General features: G+C 40.0%; 1 protein-coding gene across 1 annotated transcript in view; it reads right to left on the reverse strand.

The window, feature by feature from the left end:
• si:dkeyp-14d3.1 (transmembrane protein 132C) overlaps positions 1-12,798 on the reverse strand; it is a 78,324-nt gene that overhangs the window by 37,196 nt on the left and 28,330 nt on the right. Inside the window, exon 3 of the mRNA XM_061278658.1 lies at positions 11,286-11,432. Coding sequence (XP_061134642.1) covers positions 11,286-11,432 — 147 coding nt within the window. The remainder of the gene's footprint in view (positions 1-11,285; positions 11,433-12,798) is intronic.

A 12,798-nucleotide genomic window follows, 5' to 3' on the forward strand; every position in this document is an offset into this window, starting at 1 on the left:
ATACTTTTTGAGTTTACATTTGATGGCCTCTGAATGCGTTGGTTTCCTGGGGCATGAAAATGCATATGCATGCCCGGCCGGGTGAGTGTTAGAATTACAAAGAGGATTGCTATATTTGACCATGATGATGCATTTTCCACATGAAGGCTGCGCTGAGTGGCTGAAGATAAAAATCAAGCATTCATCCCTCATATTGCTACCATTTCCACCAACATACTAAACCAATAACATTGATTCATGGCATGGCAACTGGCACTCATTTACAGCCCTCTAAACTGGCTCAAGTAAAGAGGAGATATGAGACCAGACTGTTATGAGTAACTGGTCTGCTTTGAAAGGATACATGCTTTTGGTATTTCCCTTTGTGAAGGTACCATAGGCGTCATATGTATTGAAATACATCTACTTCAATACATACTTGGAACAAATGTATTACATTTACTGAAGAAAAACTAGCAGAAGAGTTTACTTTGTTTAATAGGGAGGTTGTCAAATATAAATGTCAGATAAAATCAAAGAGCCATCCTTTTTCTCGCGCTTATATTAGAGTTCATGGACTAAAAAGTAAAGAAAAACTAACAATTACATTTATCTTGGCCACAAAACATTTAAAATATGATGTGCTTTCCATAAAGTTTTGTTGGTACAGTACATGGGTTGTAAAAAACAGTGTAATATTTTATCATCTATTTTTTTCACAAGATAGTTTTTATGTTGAAGTGAAATTAATTGTATGACTCCAAAGTAACATCATTACATTGGTAAACTCCTAAGAGGGAAAATTACAAATAATTTCCATTTAGCATTGTACAAAAATAAAATGTTCATTTAGCATGCTATACTTGTTACACCTATGAGAAGAATGTCATTGAAGAAATAAATTATTTATTCCCCAAGGAAAACAGGCCACAGCCAATGTATTAGCCCATCTTAAACAATATAGCATACCAATTCCCTGAATGCAAAATCTCATTTTGGGCTTAATGAAATGCACCATGCCAACAACTCCCTAATCAAAACTAAATGCTTTTCCACAGTGCACCATTAGGGTCCATCAGTGGAAGTAAAGGCCCCAACGGTGTAATGGATCCCTAATGAGGGTAGTTATTATCGCTGGTGACCTCAGACCTGCGGCAGACACTACTTCCCAGTCAGCTGCACTCAATATTTGTCTCATTTAAAGGGAAACTATCTAAATCGGACAAGGCAATGAAATAAATTGCTAGTTGTTCCCACAGTTACACCCAATTTTCTGCCCATAGCTGGGTAATAGGCTTTGACCACTCACTATTTGAGCAACAAGCAGAGATGCTGAGCTCTCATCCATGCACACACTAGGGGGCAGCAGACACTTTTGCTGTGTGCGTGTGTGTGTGCGTGCGTGTGTTTGGGTGACTCTGCATGTGTGCGTGTGCTTGTGCATGTCAAAAGAAAAATCATTTTTCTCCACTGGTCAGATCGCCCTAGTTGGGTTGAAGATGACATTGTTTGCCCGTGGGAATCGTTGTCCTTGCACCTGCACGTGTTACGACTCTTTCCGTGCCTCCATGATGCTGTTAGATGTCTTTAAGGATTTATAAAACCTTGGTGCCTTTGGCCCTACCACAGTTGACATTGGTAAAGACTGCAAGGTCCGAGATGATTAGATCATCGGTAACGTTTTGGAAGGTATAAGCTTTGCCATCCTGTGGGAGGATAAGCGCTATGCGTGTGTGAGACACAAAATGGCTGAACAATTCACCGAGAAGATCTACAAGGGAAAAGCAGTCTTGGTCTACTTGTAGAAGAATGCAGGATTTGTTTATCAAAATTCAACAATTTAGGTTACCACCAACAAAGCTTTTATGTACAATATGCCAGAGTTAACAATGGTAGCGTTAAGATAATGACTATGACAGGTGAGTCATGCAAAAGCTGTGTGGGCATGACTAACTTAATTGTACCTCGGGCTTAAGTGCCTGTGAATCACATGGGACTTGAGGAAGTGAAGCATGAAGATTCAAGACCTACCTGGCTCCTTTTTAACTTTTTCATTAAAAAAAAAAAAAAAAGAGTGGGTAGTGCTTTTGTTCATTTGGCACATACCTGAGAATACAACAGACTGAGCTCACTGACTGAGCATCCTGACCCTTTCTCAAAAATACTCATTTGACATCTGCTGCAACAATAAAATATTTTTTGTGTTCCTACTGAAAATTCACTCGAATAATCGAGTATTCTGATAAAGTATATTTTTTTGCTTGGTTAAAGAAGTGAGGGAAAAAAAGCAAAAGAAAGTAACACATTTCGCTTCATAATGAATGATCAATTGGCTCCCTTTTTTAGGTAATAGTTTTTTTTCCCCCTAAATTACTTGTACATTGTGCTTTTGCCTGTTTGTCAAGCTTTTTTTCTGTGCATAATCGCATAAATTGGTAACCACTCATCAATTTTCTGTAAAATACAATTTATCAAATGTTTTAGATTCCTAAATTCAGAACTGAATCCCATTATCCAGATGACCAGTTTTAAATAGTCCTTAGTTTCCATTTTATTCTTCTGGACCTATAACTGTTGTCAGCAGTAAGAATAACTTGGCATAATAACTCAGGAGTGATTTGAATCCCATCCTCAAACTACCCACTTTTTATGAACGTGGTGACATCAACAAGCTGAATGGGAACAATTGGGATGGACCAAGCAGAGGAGTGATTCTGACTTGGAAGAGGGAATGTTTTGGTCAGAGTTTGAAAAGAAACAGTTAACATGAACAACTGGCGCCAGGGGTGGTTTTACATCTTTTTAGTGGCTGAAGTGGATTGAACTCCACTCCACAATTTCCGTGCTTTCCCAGCCCATTATTTGCCCAATGAGTTGGAAAAAAACTTGATGGCATAGCCACTGATGCATTGGCTGTGCGACATAGTGAGAAGAGTGGCCATGGTGGTACAGGGCTCCCGTCATGCCACAAATCAGGGATCTTTGACCCACACAGGGAGAGAGTTCCTGACAACCCGATGCCAATAATTGGTACCAAAGTGGCACGAAGCAGTCGGGTCCTTAGCAAAGCAGCCGCCAGCATCACTGCCAATTTTCTTTTCGAACAGAGATTCAGTCAGAACCGCCGGATGATGGTACAAAGTCCAGTTGATCTCAATGAGATTAAAACATTTTTATCGATATTTCCTTGCTCATTGTTCACCATCCTCTTCCTTTTCAGTCTTCTTTGAGTGTTAAAAATATCTTCCAGTTGTCGCCCTTATCCAAGCTGGATTGTTGCCAAGATGCTGATTAAACGGCATGATTATTGCTCTCTACTGCAGATGTCTGATGCAAACAGCTTTGAGTCAATAATTAAAGTAACCTACCACATTTCCAGCAGTGACGGTATTGGTGATATCGTGTATGAAAAATAATTTATTTTATTATTTAATGATAAAAATGAAAAATAAGGCTCTTAGTACAATAACAAAAGGAAAATGTAATTTTTGGCATGTTTGTAGTTGTGTATATAGCAGGGTGCACATCATAAGCTTTGAGCTGACAGATCTCTCATTGATTAGCTGCTAAGAAATGTTAATGAACATGAAATTGCAGTGGCAAACTTATATGTATGTACCATTTTGTGATAAAAATGTGTGGGAGAAAAAAAAGAAAAGAAAAACTGCCTTCACATAACCAGCGGTACAGAAATGAGACATTGATCCATAATCGTAAGCAGTCAGACATGAAATTTGAAGAATAATTAAAGCAAGAGAGCTTTAACGGCTTTCATTTACATATTGAGCAAAGTGATCTAGTGGCAGACTCCCACCAGTCCCTGCAAGAGATGGAGTGCTGATCTAGAGAGAGTTGAAGGGTTGAGTCGGATCATAAAATGATAGACTAATGACGAGTGTCTGGAATGTCGGGACAATTTAACATCAGCCACATAGATGATACTGTGACTTTGCTGCCACTGACAGAGGCATAGACAATGGAGTGGAATCTCTCTCTCGCTCTCTCTCTCGCTCTCTCTCGAAAATTACAGCATGCTGGCAAAGTTTCACAAACAATTCCATGCCAGATGTATTTTTTTTCTTGGCAACTATTCAGTAAGAGAGTTGTCTTATCTTATGTTCACCCCGCTGGTCACAGTACATGTTTGAGAAGCCATATCTAGCTCGTTATCTTGGTTATTTTTATTTTTAGTTATAAACGGTCCTATGTAGAAGGCCCCTAGTTAAGATTCCAGATGGTAGCACATTTATTTCACAGATGAGAAACATTCCAGCCTTGGCACCTCTACAGTCTCTGAATGCTGTTGCATAAAGAAATTGCTCCTCAACTTGCATCCATGTCATTGTGGATGGTAATGAGGCTCGCGTTATTGGCATTGTTCCGCTAATGAATTCTTAGTTATGTTTTGGTTGTGACTTCCATAAAGACAACCAATATAAGAGTGCACTTCCATCTTTACTGTACGCAGTATGTTGTAAGAGCAAATATGTACAAAGCGTCACATCTCATCTGGCAGGAGTCCACTGTCAGTCAGGCTCCAGCTCCTCGTCGCCTCTTTTGGCCCATTGAGGTGTACACAAGCTCTGATTACATGTCAGAGCTGGTAAATGTTGTTCAACAAGCAGAAGGCTGTACGAGAGGGCTGCCAAGGATGGCATCTCTGGTTTCACCGAGCGTGTGTGCTAAACAGAGTTGTTGTTGCTGTTTTAAATCTGGTGGACTATGAAGTAGACTATGAATGACAAGAGTGGAAAGAAATAGGATTGCATGTCAGAGCCACCAAGCACAAGTGCTTCAGTCAAGAATGCGAGACTAGTATTGACCATGCTGTTTGTCTTTGTGGCAGATTAAATCTGTCTTGTGCTGTCTGTTTGTGTGTAAATAGTTTCTCAGCATCTTTCTTTGGGGATTAGCCCTTTATTTTGTTTCTTCTTTCCCCCCAAATAACATTTCAGTACATTTCTCAACAAATTCACTTCACGTAATACATGATTTGTACTGAATGCATGAAGATATGCTGTTATTTGCTTGCATGCAGTTATTTGGTGAATTGGATGAAATAATTTGAAGATCAGGTTTTGTTTATATGAATCAAAAAAATATAATTGAGGTTTGCTGGAGTTAAAAGTGTGCAGTGATAAACCAGAACAATTAGCAATTTATCGGAATGACAATCAGAGTGGGCTAAAGCCGACTTCCAATGTTCCTCAAATAGGGCATAAATATTAAGTAGGAATATTTTTTTGTTGCTCCATCAGAAATTAGGGCGTAATTGGTCTTCTAAAAAATATTTGCAGTTTATTTTAGTACTTCATTTCAAAAGATCATGTATTATAATTATAATTATTTACTGCTTACAGTAAAATACTGAAATATTACTAAATTCTGCAAGAACATTCCATAAAGTCGCACAAATCGGTATATTAGTGTCGTCTACTACAATGGTATCATTATTGTGAAAGTGTGTTTAACCTATTTAAAAAATATATTCTTTTAAAAAATATTATCAAAAATGATTCTAAAAAAATAGAATCACTTAGACACTGGCTCTCGAAACACTGGTAGCAGTAATCTAATCCCCCCCCCCCCGAGGATTAACCTCTACCTCTGAGAGCAGGATATTCTCTCATAAACCTTAATAAATCTAAAACACACGAACTCCTAGGGTCACATGCAAACCTCAATCTGTCTCTCCTCTGCTGCATGCGGTTAGCACATGGTGCTGAGAACATTTGTTGCACGAACACCGACAACAAACAATTGAATATTTCTTGCAATGCGCCCCCTCAAGTGGGAGTCACTTGAGGTTAACGATCACAGTTTGTCCATTGGAAATCATTGGACAAACATTGCTCGTAATGTCAAAATAACAGGGAGCAATCAGCCTCAAAATGTGAAAATCTCTACTAAGGCCCACTTGAAAATGTATGGCTGACAAAAGAGCAAGAAACGAACAGCCTCCGTGTAGCTAAAGTATCATTCCTGTCATGTCTGTTTTCATTCATAAATCACCAAGGTATGGAAACACAATGACGTCAAGAGAGGGTTTTTGGAAGTTGAATTGTTTTGCCTATCCCAGCAGTCATCGGGCAGCAGGCGGGGGACACCCTGAACCGGTTGCCAGTCAATCGCAAGGCACACAGAGACGAACATCCATCCCCACTCACACTTAGGGGCAATTTGGAGTGCTCAATCGGCCTACCAAGCATGTTTTTGGGATGCAGGAATGTCCGGTGAAAACCCACGCAGGCACAGGGAGAACATGCAAACTCCACACAGAGTGGGCCGGACGGGAATCGAACCCGCACCCACGTAGCTGTGAGGCGGACGTGGTAACCAGTGCTCCACCAAGCCGCCCCATCACATGTGGTTCATTTCCAAAAAAGATGAGAAAGACAGTCCCCCAACCCCTCATCCTACCGCCCAAAAAAATAATCAGGTATATAGGAAGCAAATCAAAATTGGGCATTAAGGCCTTAAAGAAACATTATGAAAGAATACCTCACTTTTGCTTGAACAAACACATTCCATTTCCAGGAAGATTGATAAAACCTGCACGAATTTTATGAATCTATTTGTTGCATCACACATTTTACTTTTATATTGAACACCAGGGATGGAGACGAACACTAAAGTCCTAGCCAACCTCATTTGTTATTCCTCCCGCTACGAAATAGTTTTCACATAAATGTGATTCAAACATTTTTTCCTGCCAGCAAGAGTAATGCATTTTGGCTGAGCACACTACTGAATTGGTTACATGGTTGCCTCTGTTTGCCAATCCAAGTGAAACAGCACAAAATAGGCCATGACGCAAGAGACGAAAAAAGAACCACGCCTCCTCTGAAATGGACAGCTCTTTCTTCTGTAATGAGCAAACCGCTATCTCGGACCTGGTGTGTGGGCGATCAATGAAGTGGTGACTCACGAAGTATATCCATCTGCACCTTGGCACTATTAATGAACTACTAAGAACCAGACAGGGCATGTTTACTGAAGACTCCACTTATGCCTTACGACATGCTGAAGAAGCAGAACTGCCTTTGTTTTGAACGGGCCATCCTTTAAAGGCGACAAAGTGAACTCTTCAATCTACTAGAGTGCACTCTTGCCAATATGTGCACCATACAAAGGAAGTTTATCCCTTCTCATAAGGACTTATTTGGATGTTTTGATGTATTATAGAATCATCAAAGAGATTTTTTTTCCAGAGATGGGATGCCACATTCATGTAGCAAAAACTAATCCCATAATACACATCATATATTTTATATAGTTCCATGTTACGGTGCTTGGAGATGAGAGGTGACACACACCCAGGGTCCTATTAGCTGTTTCAAAACCATTATTCACCATCATTTGGGCTCGTCAGTGTGTGAGTATTTTGTGTGCACACGTTTATGTGTCTGCTAATAAATGGATCATTACTGCTGACATATACCTTATGATTGCTGGTGTCATTAGTCCAGCCAAGAGCTGCCCACCCTGAGGCGTGCTGTTGGATGTGTAAGTAAGTTAAGCACATATCAACTAACATTGAAGTCAAAAGGCAATTTAGAGGCCAAACAGCCCAAGTTATGTTCATCGTGTAATCCTGTTTCAATGCACAATCGGTGGCCTAAACTTGCAAGTAGGCTCGACATTTTTAACCATAGTTCCACCGACCGGATTTAATGAGTCACATTGCAAGAGTGCAAAAGCATGTGAAAAGTAAAATAGATTTTTCACAGCACTATTGTCTGGGTCTAGTACATTTCTACAAGGTTTGCTGAAATGTGACTTTATTATGACATTTAACTAGCCAACCAACACAGTGAACAAATCAGAAAAGTAGCATGCGACTAGAGAAATTATTTTCTGTATTAGAGTAAAATATTCTGTTGATTGAAAAAATAACTTTTGACGGTAATAGTGCTCAGTTTGGATTCACATGAGCACATATTTACTTTACATGTTACTTTTAGCAATTACCACTATTCTGCTCTTTCATTTACTTCTAGCTGAATTTTAACCAAGCAATGCAGTTCAGCCCAGTTCGCCATGGTTCAGTTTAGGGCGGTAATCCCAAAACGGACTTGTGCTTATACTGTGGGGAGTGTGAAAAACAACCCACAAACCGTTTTGAATCCTCTCCTTGAGCTGGATTTTAGAAGCCTCTTTTGTGTTCTTTAACAGACTACACCATTTCGCTCCACCTTTGAAATAGCCTGGGAATGCAGCTGACTCCCCAAAAGCAAGTGCCAAAAGATAATACAGAATTGACTGTTTATTTTGGTATCCTTCACATATTATGATAATAGAAACACCAAAAAATGAATTGGTCAAAGCATTACATTTTTGTATTAGTTTGAGATCTAATTCACTGCAGGTGTACCTAGTGCTATTCAACTCACCGTGGGATTTTTTGATGGATCATGTGCATTAACGGCATTGTTTGGACAGAAAATAAATAAGTTTGTTTGACCTACACAACAACTTTCAATTTACACATAGCCAGTCCTCTTTTCATCCTTAAGGACGGAAGCGAGGCGGCTGTGTGACAGCTCGACAGATGAGATAGCCGAGCCTAATCCCTTTCTAAAAGAGTTTCATTGCAGAATGGGCTCAAGTAGGAAAAGACGATGGAAAGTGAGGCATTGTGCTTTGTATAGCTATCACGGGACAGGTTTGGTCTTCTCGCTGCAGTAACTTTGACAGCTGTAGGGATTAAGGAGTAGTCCGCTGTAAATGGCCTACTAAATGGTTAGAAAAAGACTCCTTCCCAATCAATACAAAGTAATTACATGACACAATAAAGCACACGTGTACAGTGGGTTAGAGAGGGCAAGGTCCAAACCCAGAGCACCGAGAATAATCTCTGCAAACTAGAGAATGAATGGTAATGGCTGACTGCCAAGTGGTTGCTGCTCACTTCTGCAGATTGCTGACGACTTCTTTTTGTGTGCTTCGAGATGCTGCAGCTCCATTTTATGTCATGCACAGGCATGGTGTATTACATTCCCAGGGGTGTAAAGGCCAAGAACATAACACAAATTTAGCTTGGCACAGAGAGGTTGTGACCTTTCTTATAAAAAACATGTTTATTGTTATGTCAATATGATTTCAATCACATCTGACAAGAAGGAGTCGTGTGGTGGCCAGGCTCCTTCTAAATAGACCTTTCATTTCAAATGTGAGTCATTTTTAGGTAAGAAAGGTAGCTCCTGATTGTAACAATATACATCAATGAAATAGAGGTTTGAGATGCGTCAGCCATCCATTCATTTTCTGTCACAGGGGTTGCTGGCAAATGTGTCATAGCAACCAAATTACCGTATTTTCCGCACCATAAGGCGCTTTGCGTTAAAAGGCGTAGACGGTCTATTTTGTATTTCATCCACTCATAGGGCGTGCTGCATTATAGGGCGCATGCATGCCATAGTTTACGGTAAACAAAAAAACGGCACGGGACCAAGACAATGAGTTTGGTTGTACTTAATTCTACATTTAACCATGTACTCTACTGTACTCGCATTATGTTAATCGATATTCATACGCAAATCCGTCCAAGTCCTCATCTTCTGGATCCAAATTAAATAGTTGGGCAAGTTCACCATTAAACATGTAAAATTTCCTCTCGTCATTGTCTCGTCGTCACATTGCTCTCCTGCAATGATCCTGGCTTTCCAGAAAGCTCTAATTGTGCATCGTAAGCATGTCCCTTTGTCTTTGCCATTTTACAGTGTCCTAATACTGTTGTCTTTGCACAAATGATATTTATTTGTCAATTTATTTGTCAATGGTGACAGATTTGCGCAAACGGTAGTATTTATTTATCAATGGCGGCGGAGGTACGTAGTCTACATGTTACGTACAGCCCTCTATTTTTTTGCCACGATCTACGTAAAACGTAATGTCCTCTGATTGGTTCATCAGGTCTTCATATTACGCCTGTTTATTTCGGAAGCCACACAAAACTATTGGAATTTAGTCCACACAAAAGGTGCACCTTATTAAAAGGCGCACTTTTGTTTTTTGGAGAAAATTAAAGGCTTTTAAAATTAAAATGAAAGGCCTGAATCAGTCTGTGACTTATTGGTCAGTGTCATGTGTTGTGGCTTTATAATCATTTCTGGTCAACGCAGCATGTCTGATCACATCACACAGGATGTCTACTCACATCAAGAGACCAAGACAATCAAATTACACCCCCCGCACACTGAACCTGAGTAACTCAACACATTATCACAACTTCAATGACACATGCGGATGGATGTTAAAGGGTTTTTTTTCCACATGACCTCAGTATAACAGTGCCTGGTCCTCTCTAACTACTCATTAAAAGTGTCTTTTTTCCATAAAAACTGATGTTCTTCCTACAAATAAAGACAACAAGGGACAGACATTTCATTGATCCAGTGAAAACAATTATCGTATCGGATGGACCAATAGTATGTGGAGTAGAGTCAAGCGTGTCTCATGCAACCACTTTTGAGAAACCCACTAAAACAATCCAGTGGTCTGTCATTCGTTAAATGGACAACAAATACTTGATGCTCCAATCCTGCAAAGTCCATTCACTTTAACTTTAGAAAAAGTGTCTTGACCAGCTAGTTTGAAAGTCGGTGAGGTTTTAAACAAAACAGCCAGCCTCACTCTCTCTCTCTCTCTCTCTCTCTCTCTCTCTCTCTCTCTCTCTCTCTCTCTCTCTCTCTCTCTCTCTCTCTCTCTCTCTCTCTCTCTCTCTCTCTCTCTCTCTCTCTCTCTCTCTCTCTCTCTCTCTCTCTTTCTCTCTCTTTTAAGTTTACATCTCTTTCTCCTTATTAAAAATATAAGCCTGCAAAATAATCCAATTTAAAATAATTACCTGTATTGTTTTCTTTAACTGATTATAGTTGTGTTCTTTTTGGGGGATAGAGTATCCTGATTATATAATGCATGTATTCCATGAAACATTCATTCCGTCACTACCCTAGCTTGGTAACAAATATAATTGATCCCTATGAGAACAACCATCAAGTGTTGAGTTGTTGAAATATAAACCTCATTGTAAGTTGGTGACAGATAGTGATGTTGTCGACAGGTGAGGTTGGATAAAAAAATTACCAAAACAAAATAACAGGTAGCAAGGGAAGCACCAATAGTCAGCACTATAGTATAAATATTACTGCAACGTGATGATGAAAATGTTCTTTTAAAGTATCTTTTTGCTATATGACCTAATATGTGTAGATTAGTGAAAGTCAAAAAGAAGGTGCACAGATAAACAGAAACACAAAGATAATGCATTCTAACAGAGTATAAGTGTTAATTTATTTTGTGCTGACCTCTCTAGATCAAAGCTGGACTTCTTCCTGTGGCAACGAAGGGTCACTACCCGGTGTCCTTCACTCCTCACATCCTGGCTTACTATCCACTGTGTGGGGTTGCTGGGACGGGCCCCGAGGAACGTCACTCCTTCTCTCAATTTCACTCTGTGGAAGAAGAATGACATCATTATTCATCTATAGAGCATAATAACGGTTTACTTTGTATGCCAGCACAATTCTACATCCATGCATGGTTACTGGGTTTTCAGAACTAATGATCCTGTCAAGCAATACATTATCCCAATGATTGGTTGCCTTCAAAAGCTGTCCCAGAAGCTACATTGCTTCTATTGACATTCCATTTGATGCATGTTTGTTTTATATGTTAAGTGTTGTATCAGCCTCAACACCCACCATAAGATGTGCTTTCATTGGTGTAGATGCAATTGACATTGCAGTAAATTAAGAGTGTAAGTGGGGGCCAATTGCATATCTACCGCTTATTTTTGCAACTCCCATTATTATAACATGAATTTTCTTAACAAGCAAAATTACTGAGGTTGTAATCCCAGTCAGGAGATCTGGGTTTGGGTCTCGATTATCTATTTGCGGATATTGCATGTCGTGTAAGTGCTTGCGAATGTGTCTTTCTCACAGCCTCACAATAAACAGGTTAAGTTAATTACTGTGAATATTGCAGACGTATGTGCGTTAGCGATGCTATCTTTTGATATCGTTTCATTGGCAATCTGTGGAAAAGGGTAATTAAGATAGTTAGTGGATTTAAACAAATTTGCACCATGTTGTTTGCAGGGAAAGAGTAGCTGTGTGCATGCTTAAATAAACGGCCATAGCCACAATTTTCAAACCAAAAAAGAAAATCTTGGAAAAGGCTTGCAGTAATCCCTCGCTACTATATCATGGTTTACCTTTCATGGCCTCGCTGCTTCACTGATTTTTTTCAGTGCATTGGCTTCAGAGGACCAGAGGCTGACAAGGAGAAAACGCTTTTCCATGACAGGTTCCAGAACATTTGGATGGCAAACTCACTCGCAAGCTTGCACTCATTGACTGAACCACCTCTCACTGAATTGGCCCCCTGTCCGAGTTGCTGCCACTGGCGTTTGGTCCTCGTCAGCCTCCGGTGTCTGAAGCCCTTCGGCCACCGCACCAAGCTGTCACCCATAAGGCAGGGGCTACAACCGTCGGACCGGGACACCGCTGAGGCACTACAGCGAGGTGCATGCCGCTTGCTGATTTTTTTACCACAAGCTTCTCGATTTTATCCGTCGCTACAAAGGCAATTGCAAATATGGATAGTTATTGTTGGTAAACACAATATACGTATGTGTACTGTAAATACTGCACTTTATTATTATTTTATGTTCCATAGTTCTTGGCCACATTGCTTAGAAAAATGCCAGCAACTGTCGGCCATTCAGTTGCCAGTGTCCTCACGGCTCTCCTTGATCTGCGTTCTAAAACCAGGTTTGAAGAGGTTCTTAAGAACTCTTCCAATATAACCGCACGG

Source organism: Syngnathus typhle, linkage group LG5, assembly GCF_033458585.1.
Source record: "Syngnathus typhle isolate RoL2023-S1 ecotype Sweden linkage group LG5, RoL_Styp_1.0, whole genome shotgun sequence".
NCBI lineage: Eukaryota > Metazoa > Chordata > Actinopteri > Syngnathiformes > Syngnathidae > Syngnathus > Syngnathus typhle.